The sequence below is a fragment of the Microplitis mediator genome, chromosome 10, assembly GCF_029852145.1.
Source record: "Microplitis mediator isolate UGA2020A chromosome 10, iyMicMedi2.1, whole genome shotgun sequence".
Classification (NCBI taxonomy): Eukaryota; Metazoa; Arthropoda; class Insecta; order Hymenoptera; family Braconidae; genus Microplitis; species Microplitis mediator.
In genome coordinates this window covers 4723390-4749760 of record NC_079978.1, presented here as the reverse complement: position 1 = coordinate 4749760, position 26371 = coordinate 4723390, and the positions used below count along the sequence as shown (strand labels likewise).

General features: G+C 30.2%; 4 protein-coding genes across 10 annotated transcripts in view; 3 read left to right on the top strand and 1 right to left on the bottom strand.

Moving 5' to 3' along the window:
• Positions 1-529: 529 nt before the first annotated feature.
• On the top strand, positions 530-7692 carry LOC130675708 (AMMECR1-like protein). Of its 2 annotated transcripts, XM_057481543.1 has the most exons (5): positions 530-778; positions 874-1072; positions 1422-1532; positions 1630-1835; positions 3107-7692. In XM_057481543.1, the coding sequence occupies exons 2-5, from the start codon at positions 900-902 to the stop codon at positions 3271-3273; spliced, it is 657 nt and encodes a 218-aa protein (XP_057337526.1). In that variant the 5' UTR covers positions 530-778; positions 874-899; the 3' UTR covers positions 3274-7692. The 2 variants fall into 2 exon arrangements, with proteins under 2 accessions (XP_057337526.1, XP_057337525.1); XM_057481542.1 differs by having other exon boundaries at positions 530-1072.
• Positions 7459-9639, bottom strand: LOC130675710 (uncharacterized). The gene is made up of 4 exons (XM_057481544.1): positions 9432-9639; positions 8583-8754; positions 8376-8504; positions 7459-7692 (listed from the first exon to the last, which is right to left on the bottom strand). Exons 1-4 carry the CDS (start codon positions 9545-9547, stop codon positions 7459-7461), a joined length of 651 nt encoding a protein of 216 aa, XP_057337527.1. The 5' UTR covers positions 9548-9639.
• A 237-nt stretch (positions 9640-9876) lies between these two features.
• Positions 9877-26371, top strand: part of LOC130675935 (disks large 1 tumor suppressor protein) — a 251336-nt gene continuing 234841 nt past the window's right edge. Inside the window, exons 1-2 of one of the 6 annotated variants that reach the window (XM_057481858.1) lie at positions 9877-10396; positions 19183-19275. In XM_057481858.1, the coding sequence (XP_057337841.1) occupies positions 10378-10396; positions 19183-19275 (112 nt within the window). In that variant the 5' untranslated portion in view covers positions 9877-10377. Of the gene's footprint in view, positions 10400-14579; positions 14713-19182; positions 19276-26371 lie in introns of those variants that run through there. The other 5 variants (XM_057481857.1, XM_057481851.1, XM_057481864.1 and 2 more) reach the window with 5 other exon arrangements.
• On the top strand, positions 22104-24416 carry LOC130675940 (facilitated trehalose transporter Tret1-like). Its single transcript, XM_057481870.1, has 2 exons — positions 22104-22241; positions 22386-24416. The coding sequence occupies exons 1-2, from the start codon at positions 22175-22177 to the stop codon at positions 23696-23698; spliced, it is 1380 nt and encodes a 459-aa protein (XP_057337853.1). The 5' UTR covers positions 22104-22174; the 3' UTR covers positions 23699-24416.

The following is a 26371-nucleotide window of genomic DNA, read 5'->3' as shown; positions in this document are numbered from 1 at the left end:
AGAACTAATAGGAAAACTCCATGTGAATGTGAATGTAGCAGACATCAGAAAAATTTTAAATTATAAATAATTAATAAAATAATATTTATAAAAATGCACTTATTAATTTCAAAATTTTTTGAATGTGCATTTTTTTAATTTAATTTTTTAAATTAATTACTCTATTTATCAATAATTTAAAATTTGTCTGATGTCTGCTACATTCACACTCATGAAACACGAGTGTGAATGTAGCAGACATCAGAAAAATTCAAAATTATAATTAATTAATAAAATAATATTTATGAAAAATCCACTTATTAATTTCAAAACTTTTTAAATGCACATTTTTTTAAATTTAATTTTTTAAATTATTTACTCTATTTATTTACAATTTTAAATTTGTCTGTCTGCTACATTCACACTCATAAAACTCCTCTCTCTAATTTATACTTCGATGCCAGTTTACTGGTGTCGTGATTGTCGTATTGGTGTAGTTGCTAGTTGCTACCCAGTCTTCTCTTGTTTTCATGCAATAAAAGTTACATATATACATATATGTGTGTATGTATGTATATATTTTGATTCCGCTCATTGTCCTCAGAAACTACAAGCCAGTAACTGGTAGCTCAGCTGGGTAAATTTTACTCGGTTGACTCAGTCTTGTCCTGCCCGTTCACAGTTAATGTCTGTGGGTGATTGTGGTGGGTCTGTTGGTGTCAGTTGATGTCCATCAGACAGTGGATACAGTTTACTCGAGTATCTACTTATTATAATTAGTATAATTATTTATCTCCTGGTACTAAATCACAATACGTGACATCAAGCTCTTTATTAATATTTATATCCATTGATAACCCAGTGTTTATTGTAATCGAAACTTTATGGCTTCAGAAGATTGCAATACAAAGAAACAAAAAATGAGTAACTCATCCGGAAGGTTGTCAATAACATCATCGTCGAACAACACGATTGCAACACCAAGTCCATCAATAGTACATCGCGAAATGGGATTCTACTGTTTTGATGTTCTTTATCGTCAATTGAATCAACTTGACCCACCAAAAACACCTAATTTCAGCAATGAGCCATTGTAAGTTGTTTATTTACATCAAATAAACACAATAATTATTATTATTATTTTATTTGTCAGCTTAATCTCAATTTATCGTCGCCATCTTACGCTCTTTGTTCTGCATTATTTTTCACTCGACTCACGACCTCTATAAATTTTATTTCTCAAGCACCTTCATATTATTTGTTAATATTTACATCACCTGTTTACTCTTATGACCAACTACTCCGTATTATTTGCGCTCCAAAACCACTCATTTATTGTTTAATTTATTTACATATTTTCTGGGCCTGATGACAATTTGATTTCATCTAAAATATGACCTTCAAAGAGACTTAAAATTTTACTAACGTAACTCTAATTGCAGCCCAATATTTGTCACCTGGATGATTGGAAGGGACATGCGTCTACGTGGATGCATTGGTACGTTTAATGCACTGCAATTGCACTCTGGTCTCCATGAGTATGCGGCTACGAGGTTTAATATTTATATTATTAAATATCATGATATTACAAATAATACATAATTTGTTTGTTTGTTTTTTTTTTTTTTTTATAATTATATTATTTATCAGTGCGTTTAAGGACTCGAGATTTAATCCAATAACTCGTGAAGAATTACCTCGCTTGCATGTGAGTGTATCAATTTTGCTAAACTTTGAAGACGGTTCTGATTACTTAGATTGGGAGATAGGTCTACATGGAATTCTTATTGAATTTTATAATGAGAAGGGAAATAAACGTACTGCTACTTACTTACCTAGTGTTCCTGTCGAACAAGGTATTGGTTTTTTAATTGTAAATTATTTTGTCTTGCATAAAAAATGTACCTGAGGATCAGAACGTTTTTCGCGCAATGAAAATTTAAAAAATTTATGTAATTTGACTGCTTAAAGTTGATTTAAGATAATACCGAAGTTAGCCGACGTCTAATAATTTTCGGACTTTTTTTTTAGACGGTAATTTATAAAAAAAAAAATATTAAAAAAAAATGCACCTGTAGTTTTATAAATTTTCTACATGTGCATTTTTTTTTTATTATTTTGCAATTGATTTGATAAAAAGAAGAACCCAAAAATTTTTAATTGTTTGCTAACTTCTGGATCGTGATTTAGGGGATGATAAGAGTGGCTGAAATTTTCAGCTGACATACATTCGTTGTCATTAATGCCTGGCCCCGAGTCTGGTTAAGATTTTATAGTATGGGGGACCAGGCATTAATGACAACGAGTGTACCAGCACAGGCGAAACATTTCAGAAATTTATATCCAGTAGATTTTTGACATCATTTTGTTTTTTTATTTTCGGCCCACAGAAAACGTTCCGATCTTCAGGTGCATCATAAGAAGGATTTATATTACAGATTTTAAAAGTATTTGAGTTTTTTTTTTTCACATTTTTATTTCTATTTCTTATGATTATTATTTTTTTTTTAACAATTATTGAGGACAGTGTTACATGTCTACTCACAACATCTCTACTCAAGGGAAATTTTTATAACTTTACCCATTTACTTTTCTACTCAGCCTCAACTCTACTGAAAATTTATAACTCAGCTTCGACTCTACTTCATTATATCTTTACTCGTCTGCAACTAGACTCAGCTTCAACTCTACTCACGTATTTTTTAGCCTATTGATAAAATAACAATTCTTTGTAAGTAGAGTAGCTGAGTAAAGTTTTCACTGAGTCCAGTTGAAGTTGAGTGAAGATATAACTGAGTAGAGTTGAAGTTGAGTTAAAAAATACTTGAGTAAAGTTTAGGCTGAGTAGAAAAGTAAATGATTAGAGTTACAATCATTTCCCTTGAGTAGAAATATTGTAAGTAGACATGTAACACTGCCATTATTGAGAATTTAAGACTGATGTATATAAAAAAATAAAGATTTGTTGATAATTTATTAAAAATTAAAAATTTAACAGTATAATCACCAATAAAAAGTCAAGTCAAGTTTTCGACAATTGGTTGAATTGAATCCTTCTTACGCATTTTAATCAATAACTGATGTAAAGTGAATAAACTAATCTATAATTATAAAATTATACAATAAGGTTGGGACCAAATTCAAACAATAGATTCATTGCTACACAAAGGAGGATACAGAGGTTCAGTAACACCTGACTTAAGACGTAGCTTAAAATTAAAACGATATCAATGTGAGAAAATAACAGTCAGCTACCAAGATTACATAACTCACTGGAACAATAAACGTTGTTAGCAAAAGGCCGAAAATCGGGTTTCTATTGCGAACTTTCCACGTTTGCCCAGCAACGGCAATCGCTTTAACAGCAAAAACAACATCAATGTAAATCGCAATAGTTTTCAACTTCCCCACTTAAATTCTTGTAACCACAATTATTTAACAGAATATCGACAACGTGGACGTGTGACTCAAAACAGTTATTCACATCAACAAATTGTGTCACTAGTACCACCATCAGTAGCATTACCAGCGATGCCGCAACAGTTGTATCCTTTATGGAAATTACCCGGTCCTTATTCAATGAATTTTCATTACCCAACAATTCATTCATATATGTTAAATAATACGGATTATTTACAGAAGAAAAATTACACTGGCCGCAATTACTTTTAATTACTTTTTTTTTGTTTATTTTGAAATGGTGCCTAATCTTTATGTACTAACATACATTGTTCCGTATACCTATTAATAATTAATTATTATCATTATGCTTATTATTATTATTATTTAACAATTAATATATATTTAACAATCAATATATAAAAAATATAATTTTTGTTTCGGAATCATAATTTCTTAAAAAAAAAACAAATTTATTTTGTTGATTTTGAAAACGAGCGGATAATTAAATTACGTATAAATAAATTCAATGATTTATTTATGAAATTTTTTTTAATTAAAAAAATTAAATTTATTTATTAGTTAGTAAATTCAATCGGTTCGAGAATTTGTTAATTGACGTTTAAAATTTTTTTTTCAGTTAATTAATTCATAATACAAATTTATAATGTCAAGTATTTAATTACATTTATTATTAATCAGCATGATTAAAGATTCATTATTATTATTTATCATTGATCTTATGACATTAAATATGCGGTATATATTTTTTTTTTGTTTCACTAATAAAAACAATCAATTGGCATGATTTGATGATTTAGTTTAGACTAATGAATATTTTTTACGTTAATTAAATAAAATTACATAAATTATGATTGTGGTAAATCAACTTGTATAAAAAATTTGAATTATTAAATTATAAAGATATTGGTAACAAGTTTATTAATTATATAATAAATTAGAGACAGTAATGACGATAATGAACGTAAAGATCTCATTGTGATTTTAAATGAGTATATAAAAGATTGAATCAACACGAATGAACTTAAAAATAATGACGAGATTTTGTACTCGTTTAATTCATAAATAAATTGCATTGATAACTATTTAATATTTAAATATATATATTGGTGCGTAATTCTTATAATTCAATTACTATTTTAAAACGTTCAATTATATAGATCGTCAAGTAATGTACTATAATTAAATAATTATCATAGTATAATATATTAACGACACATTTGAAATAATTTAGTAATTGGCAGATTAACGAGACTTTTTGTGATCTTTGAGTAGTTCTTCACTGTAAAAAAAAACGGGGTAAGTCCAGGTGGTGTAGGTGTTAAAATTATCGGTGTTAAATTTCAACCGCCGCCGGTGAAAATATTTTTTACCGGTGTTAAAATATTTTTTTGTGTTGAAAATGTTTTACTTTGTTAATATTTTTACTTCCTTGATCATTACAGTTAATTAGTATTTTTATTAATTAATTAAATTATTGGTGATTGAAATCGTGGGCGTAAAATTATGAAATTTTTAAATAAATTACGTATAACATAAATAAGTACATAGCAAAATTGAAATTTCCTCCAGATAATATTCATTAAATTTTTTTGTATCTACTCTCTAAAAAAGAATCAGTGGAATTCACTTCGAATTAGTGAATATTCACTGGGAACCAGCTATAAGTATCCCACTGGTCGAATTAGTGGTATACTTGTAGCTGTAGAAATAGTGACTATCCACTGATTCGCAGTGAATTTCACTAATTAATTTTTAGAGGGTAATACATTTTTTTTTTTATGTGCCTGAAGATCAGAATGTTTTTAACGCAACGAAAAAAAAAATTGGACAGTAAAATATCTACTGGATGACTAGATTTCCGAAACATTTTGCATATAAATGCTGGTATGTTATCCGGAAATCTTAGGTCACCCCCAATTTCCGGAACTGCCCATAAGCAGTCGAATTACATAAATTTTTTTAATTTTCGTGGCGCGAAAAACGTTCTGATCTTCAGGTAAATTTTTTTTTCTAATTTCTACAAGTGGAATTTTTTTTACACCGATTTACCTCCGGAATTTTAACACCGCCTACACCGAAATTGAGTCCATTTTTAACTTTTTTTACAGTGTATCTTTTCATATATTTCCTGCTTTGATTTATTAACGGCTTTCTGCCCACTCAGTTTTGTTGCTGAATTTTATTTCACTGCCACACTATTACAGTTGATATACTAATTGTTGCTATTGTTAATTATTTAAAATCATTAATCAGTAGAATACTATGAATAGCAAATACATTGTGTTTTATCGTAACTTGTAATCGTTACTTATAGTTAATTTTATCAAGTGTTGAGATCTCGATTTATGATTTCAGATAAGCAATAAATTTAAAATATCAATAAAATAAAAAGAAGCGCCCAATTAACTGCCAATAATGCTTTATAAAATTGTTATTTAATTTTAATTAGAGTAATTGATTGAAAATTTTCTGTTCAATTTGATTTAATTTTTTAAAAAATGTGTCGTAAATTTATTATTATAATCGTTATATATTAGAGTATTAATCGCTGCCCTTTTTTTTCTAGTTCAAGTAACTTACTAACTTTCTAAGACAATTAATTTTTAAAAACTTAATAATTAACAAATTAATGCGCAGCGAGTAGTTCTCTTTGGTTAATTAATATTTAGTAAAAATTTTAAAGCATAATTTGAATATTAATATCCACTTTTTGCTTACATACATATTATTAATTTATTAATTGGCGTAATTACTCTGTTACAAACAAGTCTACTTAAATTAAAATTATATAATTCTCTTCTGAAAAATATAAGTAAGTAACTTAATTAATACGAAAGACGGGAAGTCTACAGTTTTCGTGGCGCCACCAAATGATCGCGAAGTCTTGAAGAACTCGACGAAAGACTTTTTTTCAAATAGCTGTAACTTTTTCAAAAATGGACTAATTTAGACGTTTTTTTTTTTCAAAATTTTCGTCTTCAGATGCACTTTCCGGAAAAAAATTCAAAAAAATTAAAATCTATGAAATATTTCATTTTTTTAAAAACTCGCATTTTTCTCGAAATCCATTTTTCTCAAAAACTAATCGAGATATCGAAAGATTTTATTCTCTAAGAAAGTCTTACTTCGTCGAGTTCTACAAGAATTCATGGTCATTTAGCGGCGCCACGGAAACCGTAGAATCCTCCGAAAGACGATCCTAGAAAATGGCTCACGCTCGGGTATTTAATGCGAATATATCTTCTATAAAATTATTATTGCATATGAAAATATTGATAACTTAAATTATTGACAATATTTTTATACTGATAAAAAAATAACATTTATAAAGATAATATTTATCTGATTATTTAATTGTTATAAATAATTTTATCAGCTGAGAAAAATTAAAGCTCACTATCTAGTGATTTAATTAAAATCAGTTTTCTTTTGTGAAGAAAACTTGATTTATTATTCAAAAATTATCACATTTAACTTCTGTAAGGAATTTTTAGTTTCTGTGTATAAAAAATGTCAACTATGGAGGTACAGTAATTTTTTTCTTATGAAATAATAATATTTTATGGTAAATATATTAAGAACATTCTTGGTATTGATGGAATTGTGAAGAAATTGTTACTTGATATTTTAATTATTTAAAATTATCATTATAATTAATTAATTAAAGGTTAAATTGAACCAGATAGAATTGTAATTTATATAAATGTATCAGTTATAAATACGCTTTTCAATAAACAAACGATTAAAAATTTTAATAATTAAATAAAGTCTTTAAATATATTTGATCTTATATATTATATATATATGAAATATATTAACAATTTTTTTCTAGAAAAATAATTAGTCCAAAATTACAATTAATTATAACGAAATATATTGTGCCTATATGTGAGATTTCAGTTACAATTAAAAAATAAAATAAATTGAGTGTAAACAATTACTGTGTTAATGGAAAATAAATTGAAAAAATTTCGTACCGATATACAATTTTTTATTTAAAAATAATCTTTACAAAAATTAATCTAAGTATGTAGTTAACTAAATAATAAAAACAACTTATTTCTTCTCGTTCTCCTCACGAGCTTGCTTTGCTAATTCCATCATTTTCATTCGAATTGTGACAACTGATTTAGCTTCCGCGTAAGTTATGCACCCAGCAAACATAAAATTAACAACTGTTAATATCAGAAATTTTTCACGCATCGGTTTTATGAATTTTAGCCATAATTTGAATATTTCCTGTCCGTTTGCGAAGTGTGGTAGTCTATAACTACCAACTCTTGCTGCTATCTATAGAATAAATCATCCATCAATTGAAGGTATTCTTAGATAGTGTCCCCTCTCCCCACTTTTATAAATATGCAATGACTTTCAACTGTCACAATCATACATAAATTAATTTAATTAATTTAAAACCTCAATTGAAAAAAAGACATCGTAGGATAAGAGCACCAGTAGCCAGCCACTTCATGTCAAATGATATCTATATATATTTTGAGCCAATGTAAAAGAAAATGACCGGCTTGCTACTGGTCAGAGGCTGGGTACTGGTGCTCTTACCCTAGTAGTAATTTTGCCGAGATATAGATTAAAAAAAAAAAAAAACTTACAGTTGCTGTCAATCAAAAGTCAAACGAAATTTTTTAAATAAATTTTAGCCCACAAAATTTGAAAATTCGAATTATAAAATTTACATAAAGATTTTACTGAAATTTATTCAACTCCAATTGATATCAATTGTAAGTAATTTTTTTTTAAATCTATACCTTTGCAAAATTGTTACTACGTTGTTTTTTTTTTTTTAATTAAGGTTTTAATTTTCTTTTAATAAATTGGTAAAATTTTATTACGCTTATGACAATTGAGTCATTGAAAACATGTAAAAAGTGAGGGACACTGTCTGAGAATCGCCTCAATTAATAATTAATCAGTATATATTTAAATGAAATACTATAAATTTATAAATAACTTACAAAAAAATTAGCTAGTGGTGCACTAATACAAGGATACAATACGGCACCGGCAACTTGAATGAATCCTGCTCGCGTTTCAATACAAAGTGGACATGGAGTTATTCTTAACAGAATGTCCTCAGATATATACTGATAAAAAATAAGATATTAATATTGATGTTTATGGTAATAAGTATATAAATGAAGTAAAATATAAGGTGTAATTACAGCAAGATGTGGTGTGGTCGCGAACACAATAGAACTGATTGCAGTAGCAATTTGGGATACTACTAAGCCATCACGTCTTAATTTTAATCTTATTCTGAAATGACGATTTATCATCAAAGCTGATATGCCAGCTAAACCAGCAAGCATTGGAACTCCTACTTTAAATGGCCATCTGAATTTAAAATAAAATAATGAATATGATATGAGTGTCAACGTAGAAGACATCAGACAAATTTAAAATTATTAATAAACAGAATAAATAATAAATAAAATGAAATTAAAAAAAAATGCGCATTTAAAAAATTTAAAAATTCATAAGTCCATTTTTTACAAAAATTATTTTTTAAATTATTTACTCTGTTTATAATTTTAAATTTGTCTGATGTCTGCTGCATTTACATAACGATACTAAAGTTAGCCGACGTCTAATAATTTTTGGATTTTTTTAAAAACGTTATATTTAAGAAAAAAAATATTTTGAAAAATTGCATCTATAGTTTTTTTAATTTTCTACATGTGCATATTTTGAGGTTTTTTTTTTCTTCAAATTTAATTGATCAAAAAAAAATCCAAAAATTTTTAATTGCCTACTAACTTCAGGATCGTATTTACATACGATCCTGAAGTTAACAGACGATTAGAAATTTTCGGATTTTTTTTTTTTCAAAAGTTAATTTAAAAAAAAAAAAAAAAAAAAACTACAGATGCAATTTTTTAAAATATTTTTTTTCTTAAATATAACGTTTTTAAAAAAATCCAAAAATTATTAGACGTCGGCTAACTTCAATATCATCATTTACATCTATTTATTTTTATATTATTATAATTTTAAAAATAATAAATGCTTACATATCACTAAAATGTGGCCAATTTTTAATTTGCTGATATTGATATCTGAATGCTTCATTTCTATCAAGTTTAATTGCACCTTGAGGTATCGAATCCTTAACCGGAAGTAATGCCATTATTTAAACCCCTAATTATTAATATAACAATTAAACAATAATTGCATAACCTTATTTGTAAATAAATATAACAATAACAATTTCCCTAAAACGCGCGCACTCGATTCTGCGCTCATGCCTTGCGCATGCGCGCCACCACTTTAAATTTCAAATCTTCACCACAAGATGGCGCCGTTCTCTCCGCTCGGCAGCTAGTGACGCGACTGTTAGTTAAAAGAACCCGTTCAAAATTCGTGTCTTTTACCTCTCGGTAAATAAGTTTGAATAGGAGCCGTGTATTCTGTAGTGTTCTTGTAGTGGTTTAATATAGGGATGATTTTGACAGACGCATTCTACAAACCACCACGGGTTCGTAGCGTCGTTGTGTGACGTCACAAGACGCAATCGACCAATCACACCAGCCGGGAGTCAGTTTTCCGGCTGCTCTAAACTCGCGCTTACGCCATATTGCCGTGGTCGTGGTGTGTTTATGTATTGTATTGTTATACTTTATCGTTAATTATATTTATTCGCGTTGTTTTACGTGTAAAATTTCCATTCATTTTTTAAATCTATTATCAAATGTCTTTAATCAATTATTTTTATTTACTATACGTGCGTTAATATTTGTGACATTAGTGTTTTATTAGTCAGTGTAACGTGAACGTTTGTCAGTATTTTATTTCATTTTAAATTTGTTAGTTTTTTTTTTTAAATTCCTGTCAATAATCAGTAGTAATTTAAATATTTATTGTGTGTGAATATCGCGAGTACGCGTTTTGTCATCGAGTTTTTTCGTCATCATCAACCCCAGTAATTGACAGTGGGATAAACTGCAGCAATCAGCTGAGATGCCTGTTCGTAAACAAGGTGGTAAGCTCATAAAATAATATTAGACTTTTTAAGTTCATGCTTTTACATTTTATTTTATTTTAATTATTATCCTCTACTTTATTTTACTGATGTCGATTTATTTTTAAAAATAAATAAATCGTTTTACTGAATGCCGATAGTCGAGTGGTAAAGTAGATTTCAACCCCTGGAGTTTGCCCTGATTTATTTGAGGTCACTCGGTCAGCTCTGACAATTATCACACTACCCTATATTAACATAAAACATAAGATAATTTCCTGAAGTCGTTGTGAGTAGTCGATATTATTGTTTATTTGAAGCTCTTTTTGGCAAGTGTCCTTGTCAGTTTGCCCTCGAGACAGACGAGACAATCAGTTTTACGTCCGTTTACGCAACCCGACATTGTTCTTCCATCATCGCAACCGACATGTTAGTTTCCGAGCGTCTGCTTTATTAATGTAGGCCAAGATTCTGTTGCAATAATATCTATATCCATAGATATATAAGTTTGTTGCATTGTCTCTGGATAAATGCCAAGTAAATGTTATAATTTCAGTGCTGGCGCGACAGCCTTTGATCGTTACAAAAGTTCACTTTAATAATTTTTTGAAACTTTGTATTGCTCTATTTTTTGGAGTAAAAGTTAACAAATTAATTAATTAATTAATTAATTAATTAACTTTTATTTATAAGCGATAGAAATATTTTAATTAGAAGAGCCATTACTTTTATTTATAGATAATAAGGTCTTTTATTATAGGAAATGTAGTCGTGTATTTTTTTCCCGAGCGTTAATGATTATAAACAATCGATAAATCGATTAGAGCTGATGATTTCAAACCAATTAATGGTTAATAAATAATTTGCCAAGTATTAAATTATATGGGGAGTAAATTTTATTTTTTGTAATAAATATAAAAAATTTATCGTGGGTGCTTGAGAGTCGCGATAGTAATTTTTTTATAAGAACGTGAGCTGAAAGACTATAAGTTTGATATGAAAAACGCTTAGGTTAGCGATGTTTACATCTAGATGCCAGAGACATTCGACCCTATCATCGTGTGTCTGAAAAAATATACAATAGCACTTAACAGATTTCAGTCTCTACATATTGAGTGTCTTCTTTGTAGTTATTAATATGCAGTACTATAGATATTGTCTATTGCAGATTAAGATGCAGACAATAGAATAACGAAAGATGTGTGTCAGTAAATTTTAAATTTTAATCTCAGCGGGAAATTTAAAAATAAAATTATTTCTTGTTCGATTTTTTTTTTGTGGTAAATGCATTCGAATGACAAATGTCAGAACTGATGATTAAAAGTAACGCGATGAAAAGTGAACTCTAATTTTACTGGATGTTGGGCAGCCGCGGATTCGTTGATGTCATTTACATACAAATGGTTCGGTAGATTTGAAGTTTCGGTGTGTACACGTGGTATACGCAACCGCGTGTGAACAATTGGATTCATAGAGGTTGTGGCTGGGATTTTACATATGACGCATTGAATTATTACAATATTCATAGATTCATTGAGCGAAAACAGAGAATAATTGACAAATAGCTGTAGTATATTTATGTTTTATTTTAATAGATTTTGGATCATTAAATTGATTTTTTACTTTGATACTTTGTCATTTTAGTATTTTGTTTAAATTTGGTTTTTTGATCGGTCAATTTAATTTACTGTCCTCAATTACACATGACTATTTACTTTTAATATTTTTTTATCAATCGAAAAAAGTAGAAATAACAGATTTCGTACCGGCATCCTCTGAATGTTTTATTTATTTATAGACTCCATTTTTTTGAAAATAATATCAGCTGAATTTTTTTTTTTTTTAATGGGGTAGTAAATATTTTTAACGGATTCAGACAGGAATACGACAGTTAAATAGTCATATATGAATAAAGAAAAAGTGCCGCAAGTTTTTCTTACTCGTGTTTTATTTTTCTGAAGTTGCGCTGTCATTCCTAACACTCTTACCGTAAAAAAATGGGTCTCATTGGCATCTAGGTATAAAAGAAATAAAAATATAAGTATATAAATAAAAAAATTTCGCAGTGAAAGAAGCTAAAAGAAGGAAGAGCCTATGTTCTTTTTGCCGTGTCAGAGCTTTTTATATTTCGCTTCCGTTTTCTCACCGTCACCTCATCGGAAATTGATTCCCAATCATTTTCTTGCCTCGAGGAGTCATCTCCCCCAGATAAAAAAATACGAAAAATAAAATAAAATATAACCCTCGAGAAGCTATATAAGAGTACAGATAGAAAACTGTCTAAAGATGCAGTCAACGCGGTCGCCAATATCTCGTTTCCTATACTCCGATTACACCTATACTCTATACACATTTATTATATCCTCACGATCTTTGACACGGGATAGGCTCAACGGGATATACGATGTCATGCTATCGTTTTGGGATGACGAATTTAATGCGACCCAAGCGTGGAAATAGTGCCAGAATAGAGCGCCATCCAGTCCCGCCGTAGTCCCTCTGGCAAAAGAAAAACTGAGAAAGATGAGAATAAATAAAGTCAACGAGCCTGCTCATGTTCTTCGAGATTTAAAACGAATATAAGCCGCAGTTCGCATTTCAGCTTTCGGCATTCGGCTTTACGAACCAACCATTTTCCATTTCCAAGATTTAACTAAACCACCACGCATACATCTTTAAACTATATGTGCAAATGTATTTCCGTTGCATTCATGCATATAATTTTAATATATAACAACATATATACATATTCCCATCTACGGATGATACAATGTCTCATATTGAGTAAACATCCATATGGATGGTTACATTTGTTTTGGATTAATGTTCAGTACATACACATTTGCTACTACATAATATGATATATTCTCATTCTCTACATCTCATAAGTTTACATATATGTATATGCTAACATTAAATGTCGCTGTAGTTGTTGGTTTATATAGTATCAAACATACGATGAGAAACGAGATAAATTTGTCGTTAGAATATGTATTCTATTCAAGTTTGGCGAGCGATCCAACTGACACGTTCGGCAACCGGCTTCAAGCACTAATGGTTTTACTCGGATCTTCGCTTCCTACTACACTTTACTAGACTAAACTACACTTTGGCCATTCCATAGTAAACCAACGATGCCATCCTACTGCAGCATATCCAAAATCACTATTACACAAAGTTCCACCAGCAGTAACAGCAGCGCGCGTCCACCGTATGCAACAGTACTTTAACATTGATACGAGGCATCGTGAAATGTCGATAAAATTATTCATGCACTAGATAATACAATATTACGTCGGTCAAAGAATACAATTATTATTTTTGTTATTGTTATTAATGTCGACGAACAACGTCATCAGCATCATCGCAAGAGTGAGCTTTTTATTTTAAACGCTTTTCCGCAGTCACCGGAATTAACAAACAAAATGCTTTTAGGCTTAACTTAGTTGACGTTTTAGTTTTTTAAATCTTTTTTTACGTTAGTGACGATAGATAGCAGCAGAGGCATCAGCGTAGTGGCAAAAACTATGTGGAACACATTCATTCGAGATCTCTAAATTTAGTCCGAACGAGAATTAGAGTATAGTAGTAAAGGTAATGCTAAGAATCTTTAAATCCATATAGTAGAGTGATCACTCAGTGAGTATTCTCAGTGGTAGTGGGCCGTGTGGTTTTTAATGTAAGCTTTTCCGGCTCTGGTCCTGGATAGCCTCGGGTTATATTTGACGGGATTTTAATCAGTACGACAAAAGAATATAGATTTTTTATTATTCTACATTCTGTATGTATATATTTAATGTGTGTCTGCAGCTGGTTTTTTTTACCGTCCTTTTTTTATCACGTCTTGTTTTGACATCTTTCTGTGGCATACACATACACATCACGTATGTGTATAACTGTGGCAAAACTCCGTCGACACAGATATACGTTTAATTTACCTCATTCGTACGTACGTACATTCGCTCGTTCGTTCATCTTCCTCGTCACGTGTCTCATCAGTATCCACGTGGTGTTTTGTGATAAATAAATATTATATACACTTGATACTGGCAATGAGCCAGCAGACGTGTCGGTTTACTTCTAAATTTGGAAGTACCTAAAAGTCATATAATATAAATAACAAGTTCAAGTTGATATTTATAAAAAATACATCAGACACTTTATCAGACTTTTACCTTTTTTTTTATCATATATTTTTTTTATTTTTGACATTACAATGTGGCTGCCGGTTATATCAATAACATGGAGCATTGTTTACTTGGTGCAAAATAGATTGCGTATTACAGGAGCTGTATCTAGCGGTAGTTCAACAACAGCACGTAGGAATTTGAGAGGTAATATTGACCTAATATGAAATTTATCGTCCAATCGTGGTATCCAGCCTGGATATAGGAAATCTTTAAATTTTCGTCGGGTTTACAAGGGCAGAGGGGCAGGAATTATGAGGAAAATTGGCGACGTGTTTGGCCACGGGCCTAATGATACAAAGCTTTCTCTTGTTCTCCCTCTATATTGTTAGTTTGTGTGCTCTCTATCTCCCTCGTATTCTGTATTGGTGTCGATGTGAAATACGCATAGTGCTGGAATTATACCCTCCAATCATCTCGTGCGCATGATTATACTGTTATGATCCTTACTACATTGTACAGATGTTGTTATATAAATAGATATTTATGGATATACGTCTAGTAATTTAACTGAGAGGATAGTCCTGTTTAATACATCATCTCGTGTGACCGAGATATCTATGAAGTTGCCGTTGTTGTGTCGTAGTTAAGACACACATGCATTTAGACGAGTTGGATTTTCATTAATAAAACATTTTCCATTTTCAAATACTTCTGCATCCACATGTATATTTATAAATACATGTATGTGTGTGTGTGTATGTAGGGTATGGCAGAAGGTTCGTGTTTACATACACACGATTGAATTTTTTAGTGAAACCCATTTGTTTAACATGATTTTTTATTTTTAGCTGATTCACTTATCCATTTTTTTATTCCATTGGAGTGTTTTTAATGGCTCGGTGAATTTTCGATTCGTTAATATTTATCTTCCATTGAGTTGCGGTGGTAAAAAAATTGTTACATATATAGATTAATAGCTCGAGGGCGAGGGAAAAGGATGAAGGGTGTGAAGGGAAAGCTAACCATCAATCGTTAATATTGGAATGGGATACGTCAAAGAACTGAGAGAAAGATAAATTTGTTATTGGTTTGCATCTTGTTACCAATTGAAAAACTCACAATTTCTTTGAGAATTATTTAGTTTTTATAAAACCTTTATAGTTAATTTCTTTATTTTATTTTATTTCTCGATTTCTTTTTCTAATGCTTTTAATTTTATTGTTTCGCGGGGGTTGGTAGTTTTGATTTAAAGTTTTTGGAGGGTAACAGATATTGAACTCGGTTATTTAAAAAAATTAAAGTGTATTTGATCTTTTCAAAAAATAAAAAATCTTCATAGAATTTTTAACATGCACCTGAAAATCGCAACGTTTTTTGCGCAACGAAAATGAAAAAATTTATGTAATTTGACTGCTTAAAAGTTACTTCAGAGGTGATTGGCTGTGGCTGCAATTGCCGGCTGACATGCAAAACGTGTCAGAAATTTAAATCCAGTAGATTTTATGTACCTGAAGATCGGAACGTTTTTCGAACAACGAAAATGAAAAAAATTGATGAAATTTGACTGCTTAGGGGGTAGTTTCGGAGGTAAGGGTTGGCTTCAGATTTTAGGCTGACATATTAGCATCTACGTGCGAAACATTTCAGAAATCTAGTCATCCAGTAGATTTTTTACTTTCCAAACTTTTTTTTCGTAAAGCGAAAAACGTTCCAATTTTCAGGTACATTTTTTAACGTCAATATCCTGACCAGAATTTTTTCCTGATTTGCCTGAAGTACCATAAGGACCTTCTCAGGTTTGCCTTAATAGGAAAAACCTGACGAACTTTTTTTATCAGGACCACATTAGAATATCCTTTTTCAAAAAAATTATATTCAAGTACTAGTTTTTTTACATTTCTTTAAGGCTTTTAATTGGCAATGATAAATCTTTTTTTGAAAATTCATATTTACATAATTTTTTTGTTTGATTGTTGATTGGAATGGGTCCAAAAGAGTGTGCAGATATGTCCCAGACATGTTGGTCAATTGGTCAAGGTTTAATTGCCAATGAAAAATCTTTCAGTTTGTTAAATAAATTAGTTAATTTAAATTTATGGAATATTTGTTTTATAAATAGGCATAGACAGTTTATATATGATAAGCGAAATCTATTTAGAGTTTCTCAATCTATTTATAAATTTTTGCGTGACGTTGTGATTATAAACGGAAATAGAGTTGCAAGGGTACAAATGCCACGGGCACTTAACAGTCTCGACGACTGCTACTATGACGACGACGATAACGACGTCTAGCTTGTTCACTCGTTTGTCTTTACTTTGTACTTCACTTGTCCCAGCCAATTCTTTCACACACTACTTTTCCGCTTGTCGTAATGTAACGTGTCACGACTCACGAATGTCTTAAAGGTCAAGCTTTTCAAAGTAAAACCTCATGGCATTTCTATCGAGAAAATTCTTTTATTTTTAAATATTTTATATACAAAGGCACGCACTGACGTTTTTTGTCAACGTCATGGATAAAAAAATTTTATTTTACCGTTGAATAAATATAAATATATTGTTTTATTATTTTTTTTTCTTCCATCAAAAATTGGAAAAATAAATTCAATATAATTTTTTTGTTGAAACCGTTGTCAAAAAAAATTTACATGATATTGCTTTTATCGAAAAATATTTGAGACAACCGTTGCATGACAATTTTTCATCGCGATTATTTAAAAAACCATTTTTTTACTTTTTATTCTTCTCGAAAATTTAAAAGTAGACAATTACTAAAAAAACATTTTTGAAAATTAAAAACAGTATTTCATTTTAAAAAATTTTTTTCTGTTGGACTTATGATTTGATTTGTATACAGTTGAAAAGTTTGTGTTAAATTTAACACAACACTCTAAAACCAAGTGTGTTACAAGTGTATTTTTACTTTATGTACCTGAAGATCAAAACGTTTTTTGCGTAACGAAAATTTAAAAAATTTATGTAATTTGACTGCTTAAAGGTGACTTGAGGGGTAATTTGGGGTGGCAGCAATTTTCGGCTAATATTCTAGCACTCATGCGAAACATTTGGGAAATCTAGATCCAGTAGATTTTTTATTTTTCATTTCGTTTTTTATTGTCGTTTCTCGAAAAACGTTCGGATTTTCAGGTACCCATTATTTTAATACATATTAAATGTGTTCTATGTTTAAGGCCATAAACAAAACTACAGTTTTTTGTAGTCACTTGAAACACGTTTCACGGTGTGTTAAAAATCTATAGATTGCTTATGGCGTTTCAATGTTATTCGGCAAATGTGTTAATTTCTACTACACACTTGATTTTAGAGTGAAATCATGTGTCCCAAACGGTCCACTCAATTTTTGGTGTTAATTTAACACATGATACTTGTGTCAGACAATAATACAGGTTTAAAACTTGTTGAGATCAGATAACACATTCAACTTTAGTTAAATTTTCTCTTGATAGTGTCAAATAATTGACACAAAATTTTTAACCAATGAATTTTCATACACAAGAACACAAAATTTTCAACTGTGTAAAATAATTTATACAAACCTTGAAATATGTTCTTGAAATAAAGTCTACGTCTATTTAATTTTTAATCTCGATTACCTAAGAATAAATGTCTCAAACAATTTACGCTATTTGCACTTGGCTGCTATTTAATTATCGCGTAACTTATGTAATTATTATTCTATCAAATAATCCATAACCGATGAATTTATATTTTTTGCTTTTTCATTATTTCATTTTTACAGTTTTTAATTAAAATTGATTCATTTATTTATTTTTTCTATTCTCAAATATTTTAAATTGTACATTTTATTAAACATGCTGGTTTTAAAATTAAAGCAGCAGGAGAAGCCGATCGTTTTGTTTCAAAATTGAGAGTTAAGTGGGTCAGGGGTAGTACAGGAGAATCGTATGCATACAGTGCAGTGTAAAACACATGTATATGGATATCAAGTAAAGGGGGTAGAGGGCAAAATGGAGTTGAGAGAAAGACCCATAACGTGCGAACCATTTTCTACAGGCCTGTAGGTAGACGTTATGCGGTAAAGAGAAAACGGGTCTCGCGTATATCGATCGTCCTCCAGTGCTTCGTTATGAACGTTAAAAAATAAAGAAAAAAAAAAATAAATACTGTAAAAAAAAAAGAAAGAAAATATTACGACGTTAGAATGCAATAAAATTTTTTAATTACCACGATTACTGAGAGATGAGGGCGAAAAAAATATATATTTTTTTTTTTCAGTTATATTTTTAAAGAAAAAGCTCGAGTACCGCTTAAAAATGATATACATATTACATTCCACAATAGTAACACACATTTCCCTCTTATATACGTCATCTTAAAAGTGTCTCCTCATATATCCGTCGAGTACACTTGTCTCTATTTCGTAACTTTTATTTTTTTTCGTTAATTATACTGCGTAGCATTATCTTTCTGCTCTACTTTAGTTTTTTTATTATTTTTTTCATCAATAAAAATTTTATTTTTTACTACACTGCAGTTTTTTAAGCATTTGTTTAAAGAGTATAATATGGTTTATTTATTTTATTAGTTACATACTTTGGTATTAAAAATATTGCACTTAGAGTCTGTAAATTTTTTAAGTATCGAGCTTTACTTTTATAGCTGACTTTCCTGTTTTGTTATCTTGTTCCAGGTGAGTGCCTCGTCCTCGCTCCAGAGCTAGAGCCGTCGACTAAAATTACAGCATTATACGCTCACGGCATTTGGCGGCGAAATTTTAATACAGGTAGCGTTGTAAAAAAAAGTTTTAAAAAGATAAATTATAGTATTGAACTTTTTTACAAAAGATTCATTGCTAAAATTAATTATTCTTGGATAATTCATTATATAAATAAAAATGATTAGTTTGTTAATTATACTTTTGTTAAGTGCGATAACGACATGGAAAATTTTACTTTTTACTGCAGTGTCTCTGCATCATGTAGGCATTCACTCGTTTGAATAACTTTCAGTAGGTTTTACTATGCAGATATGTATGTCCGTTTCTCGTAGTAAAGACCTAAGAGAATTTTTCACTTTACTTTGCGCAATTGCACAGGTCAAAAGATTCCGTGGAATGAAACTACATATATATATAATTATATCTACGACTTTACCTTTTCCGGACTTGCTCGATAGAGTCGAGAAATTTTCGTAGCATATCCTTTTTCCGGGAAAGACTTTTCGATCGATCACATATTTTTTTTTATTTTTCTCGTTTTAATATTTTTTTTTTTTTTGTAAAATAATTTCCTGTATACTATGATATTCAACTAACCACTTCTATCATTTCATATATTTTTTTTCATAAAAATTTTATCATAAAAAAAATTTATTGAGTTAAATAATATTTAGCAGAAGTTCTGATGAATTTTCAGTAACTTGTTTTACTCGTCGACATAACTTTTTACTTAAAAAATAATCTACTAGAAATATAAAATAGCTAAAAAGAAAAAGTTTAAGTTTTTAATTATATTATTATGTTATATATCTATTTAAAAAAAAAAGTTTATTTGCGTTAATTAAAAAATAAACAATATTCTGTTGGGGTTTTAGCTCGAAGCAAATAATAAACAATGAAATTAAAAAATACGGGAATTTCATAGAACGTTGTTCGTCACGAAATATTTATTTTAGTATGCATATGAGCAAGAAAGGACAAATATTGTGTGAATGCACTCGCGTTTAAAGGGTTTACTCGTACGTCGAGTACACTCGAATTTTTATTGAGCAATACTCACTACTAAAATACAAATTTATGTGCATGTGCAAACTCATAACCTATATAAGACTTATCTCAGGATAATTGTTCAAATCAACATTAAATTTAGTTATTAACATATCATGGGTGTAGTATTTAGCGACGAATCCAATCTCTTCATACCTCAGCATCATGACGCTTGAGTTACTATCACAATATTCTCATAAGACAAGAGTCCTGAGGTAATTCCGTCAAGACGCCCAGCAAGGGACCTTAAGGGTTGATGGTACAGATAAATTATGACAACGTGACAGCCGTTGCTCATGCTTCTGCTTCATCTCATGTTTGCTATATCTATGTTGATGTATATTCTCTGAGAGTAATGAGATAAAATTACTTACAATTAGTTCTCGTATACTCAGATACTAGAGACTCATACTAGCATAAAATGCCCGTCATCATTCATCGCATTCCTCTACATATAATTTCTTAGTTTATATTTTGCTTACTGACTTAAACTTGTTCATAAAAATTTCTCATACTTTTTATGACATGAGTTAAAAATATTTCAAAAACCTCTGATCTAGATTTATCATGAAATATTTTATTTAATTAATTCATTGTATTTTTCCAGTACCTAAATCTCTAAATAATAAAAGTATACTTTATTCGAGCTAGAGTATCCCGATGTTAAAATCCACCTATAATCCGTACTTCTTTATTTCATTTTTGTACGTTGAGTTGATAAATATAAATCTAGGTTAGTTGTGGAAGTTGTTGTGGATCAAAACACAGCAGTGGCTCTCGGGTGATCTCTTGCTCTCTTGTACTCGGCGGGTTGGTACTCCGCTGCAATAATTTGCGGCCGGCTTACCTGTCATGTTGACCACACAGAGGGGGTCATTTACCCCTCTGACCCTTTCCAGTTAGCACTCTAGCTAACGTCTGATGACAATGCGTGGTCATAAAGTACGTATATCCGTAGGTATAATGTAGATACGGGTGAAACGGCGAACTCAAGGGGTGCGAGTTGTTGGTCATCGCGTGCCGTCACCCTCTCTCTATTCTATATAACGCGCCCGTATACTCTCGACTAGATCCATCTACTAACTCCACTACTGTACACTTGTCTATGTGCTGTTATATTTGAAGGCATCTATATCTATATCCATACATATATGTACTTTGTATGTGTGTATACTTATGGTGTTTGGGTCAGTATGCTGGTCGTATAGTAGTAATGGTGGTGGCAACGACTTCGGCGAACCGCGTGCACCGGATTAGTCGTCTAGAGAGTGTAAATGGCACTGGTGGAATTGCGCGTAAATCATCGGGTGCACTATGAGCCTTGGCGTGCTCTGGCGTACCAGAGAGTAAAGGTATAGCTGGACAGAATGCACCAGTCACCGTTAAAAAATTAAATAAAAACTATAAATAAAAATAAATGAAGAAAAGAAATATGACATGGATGATGAGCGGATGGAATGAAAATCGTAAAAAAATACGATTATCTCCACTAGCAGAATTTCCCCAGCTTTCTAGAACAAGAGAAAGAAGGAGAGAGAGAAAGAAAGAGTGACAAGAAAAATAATTCATGTACTTGGTGGCTTCAGATAGTGATAAATAATATTTTTATTAATTTCAAGCACTATTTTCTTGACAATGCAAATATATAGTAATAAATTTTTATTACGCTAAAAATAGCGTGACGAGTAGATATCAGTATTTTTAAAAATTTTAAATATTATTTGCTTATTAAATAGTTACTGATTTATTATGACAGTAGGATTTAAAACTGATTTAATATTTTTGATTGTTTGCAATGATAATATTTTCAAATATTTCCTGTCGTATGACTTTTCTTATCAGTTTACGTGGTGTTGTTTTATTATTATCGTCACCGTCAGTTTAAATTAGGATTTCAATCTAGTTTATTGTCAGTAGAATGTTTTATCTTAAAAATTTATTTAAAAATTGGAATACATGGCCTCAGTGGTTTGCAGCTTTTGACAGTAAATATTAATTTTATAAATATCACTATTTTCTTCATATAATTTCACAATTTTACAAATATTCAATTTAATAAAACTGTGAATTATGTATTAGAAGAAGTTGAAAAAATATTTGTCGCATTAAAATCAAATTATTTTTAACAGTATTTTTGATTGCCCTTGTGGTTGGTCTCGAAAATGGCTGGACCTCGCCGTCATTAGCGAAATTAACAAGTAATAATTCAACATTACCAATAAATGAATATCAAGCATCATGGATAGCATCGTTATTGAATACAGGACGCGCATTTGGTGCAATAATAGGATTCATAAGTACCGAATACTTAGGAAGTAAAACATCACTAATTTATAATGCATTTGTACATGGCACCGGCATGATGTGTCTACTGTATGCGTACTCAGTTAATTGGCTCTATGCGTCACGTTTTATAGTTGGTCTTGGTTCAGGAATGTGGTCAAGTATATTTCCAATTTACGTTGGTGAAATATCAAGCCCTAAAATACGTGGCGCATTAGTATGTCTTATAACGATTGGTATGCCAATAGGTTTTGTGTTGGGCAATATTATTGGTGCTTACACAGACATGTGGTTATTTGGTACAATCAGTTTGATACCTATCTTGTCATTTTTGATTTTATTTATGTGGTTTCCAAAAACCCCGCACTATCTTGTATTGAATGACCAAATTGACGACGCATTGATATCTATTGAATGGTATCAGCGAGATGCAAATGCAATCATTGACCTGATTTCAATAAAAAAGTTTGTCGAAGAAAAACGTTGGTTAAAAGCATCTGACTATATTAAAGATTTGATGCTACCATTTAATCGAATGGCGTTGATTAAAGTTAATACTGTGCATTTCTTGTTACAAACAAGTGGATTTTGTACTATAGGTTATTACATGGAAATAATATTAACGCAAGCTCAAGTGACATTGATGGATACTGCATTAATAGTACCAACTATCGCTGGAACAGCACTAATAGGTGGCATTATATCGATATATACCTGTGATAAATTAGGTCGAAAAGTTTTACTAAGTTGTAGTAGTATTGGTATGGCATTTGGTATGCTTGGTATTGGTATCTATTTTCATTTATTAGATTCAAACTTTGCTATTGCGTCACACGATTGGATACCTATACTGTTCTTTATAATTATCGAATTTTCCGTTGATTTGGGAATTGATCCAGTATTGGGTACTATTAATAGCGAAATATTTTCACCGAATATAAAAATAATTGCTTGCTGTTTGACTAATTTTATGTCAAGTATATTTGCATTCATCGCGACACAATTTTATCAAACGCTTGTCGACACAATGTCCATACAGTATGTTTTCTATTTTTATTGTATGAATATGACATTATTAGCTCTATTTGTATTGTACTTTTTGCCAGAAACAAAAGGTAAAACGTTGCAAGAAATTCAAGATATGATGAAAAAAAAGTAATTCAAAAGTTAGTTTTATTTAAAAAATGACGACTTTATTATGTTTGTACGAAAATATTTTTTGTATTTTATTATTATGAAGAAAAAAATATATTATGTATTATTTACTAATTTTTTCTTCATTTTATTTTCATTGTAAATTTGGATTTTGAATTTTGAATTTATTGAAAAACTTTGAATTGTCACTTTACTAAACTAAGGTATTGACATGGGTGAGAACAGTGGAATCTGGATGAAATAAAAGAATGTGTTACTTTATTCTTTTTATTTTTCTTTTTTCTTAACACATATAAGTTGACACTGTCGTAAGGTAGTTTAGAGTCAAAAGTTGAAGTTTGGAGCTCGAGGACTCGCTTCTTCTTCTCTTAACGCTTACTCTATTTCTTCTACTTATAACTTCTTCGATGGATTTATAAAAGTGGGTGGGGTGGGTTACTGAACCGCGCCTTTGGATTTCTATTTTCAATTCCAGCTTTTTTGGCATCTATATACTTATATACATATATATAGACGCATATAGAGTACAGTATGCATTATTCCAGTGCTAAATCGTTTGTGAATAATGGCTGTTAGGAATCTTCGGAGCATCGATGGAACTAAGTATGTAGTATTCTCATTAGCTTGGATCAAACTTAATCCACTTGATAATACTCTCCAAAAGTCATTAGTAAACTGAACAAATTCAATATTTTCATGAGTACTTCCTACAATCAACCTTTTAATACCACAAATTATATTATGCTATACGTCACATTATTTTATTTTTGTGTAAACATCATAATTAATGATTTAATAAAGTTTAAGTAATTAAATATGTCACATAATTTTGATACGATAGTCGACATATTATAACGACGTGCATCATAAAATTGAATTGTCAATAGCAGTATTTATTAGTGTGTACACTAATGGATTTAAACTCATAATCATGTCGACATGAAAATAATGAAATTTTCAATCAACTAATTGATGCGTTAATTTATCTGTTATAAATATTGTGTGTTGATATAAATTGAGTTTGTATATAAAAGTTTTAAAAAGAGGTTTTAACGGTTGTAGACAAAAATAAAAAAAGTATAAGAATGGGATTAGAGAAGCAGAAGGTTAACACTACCGAGGATTTACGATCTTCCAATCGCTTAACTCTCACAAGGTGGCTGCTATTTCAGCATTTTTTGGTAACATCAGCAAGTTATTACGGCTAACGTTTTATCATCTTTTGCACTATACTTCCTTTACAGAATTGAAATTCTCGTATAATATGTATGTCTATATATTCGTTAAAGATGTGTAATAAGATATTCCAGCATGCCAGTTTGGTAGACTTACATTGAATGAAGATATCACAAAGGAAATGCCCTAAGGATTGTATACGATGAAATAGTAGTCTTGTAATGGTTCGTTTCGTGCTGCTAGTGGCAGCATAGTCTGGACAAGTTTCTAGAGGAGTAGTATAAAGTACTTGTGAGACAAGTGGCTGGTTCTCAAGTCTCTTCACACTGAGACTCGGTGGGCTTAGAGTTCAAAGCTACTTAGAGTACTTCCCTTAGCCTTTTTACGTTTTCATACAGTACTCATTATATCATTATTTCTTTTATATTTTCTTTTTGTTTCATTTCGTAAATTCACTCTGCCGGTTAGATTTTTTATGCATTTTACATAAATTAACAATTCAATGAACTCAAATTATTTTTGAATATATTTAAATATCTAACTTATTGTTCAATTAAATTAATTGATCTGGAAGTTTATGTATATATATATAACTTATGGTTATATTATATGATAGTGGAAATAACTGAGGTAAACCATGGATGGTTTACAAATCGATAAAAGCTCTCATGGATTACCGGAAGTTGCTTTTCAGAAAATTTAGGTCATCTCTTTCCCAACCCTTTAAACGAATGAACGAACGAGACTCATACTCACATAACTTGGCGTATAACCAATGTTGTTTGCTCTTGTGTATCGCTCATGCCCACAGCATGACATATAACTCGAACTCTGTCGGAATTGTCCGTAGCAGATTGGAAAATTTAGCCGCATTCAAGGCGTAATTCATTGACTATGACTGTAGACATGTGTGGTAACGCGAAACCGATTACATGGACTATTTATCACTTTCATCAATACATTTATTACTATACTCATTATTATCATTACTATTATTATTAGGATCATTATTGCTATTTTTATTTCCATTTTCATTTGCTGAGAAGAGTTATTATGATCTATAGAAATAGTGCTATGAATAATACAATAGTGACGGTACACTAATCAAATTTTTTTTGCGCATGTTAAACAAATCGATGAAGCTTATTCAATGCAATAATATAACAGATTAATGTTTGAACAAGTTCTAATTAATCAAACCATTAGTAGTTTTCAATTAAGCCGCTGGAAGGTTTGATTTTGTAAACAACAAACCAATAGATTAATTAACAAAACTATTCAAATAAATTGATTTTATGCTTTATTTTTATTCGTCGTCCAAATAGTTAAGTTTTTGAACTAATAATAACCAAATTTTGAGAATTTTACTCTATCGGAAATATTTACGATGAATTTTTAATAAAAAAATAAAACGAATTCCGAGACCATTTGAATATCGTGTTCGCCTTAAACATTATTCATATTAGGTGACAAAAGTTTAAGCCGCGTGTTGTGTAGTAGA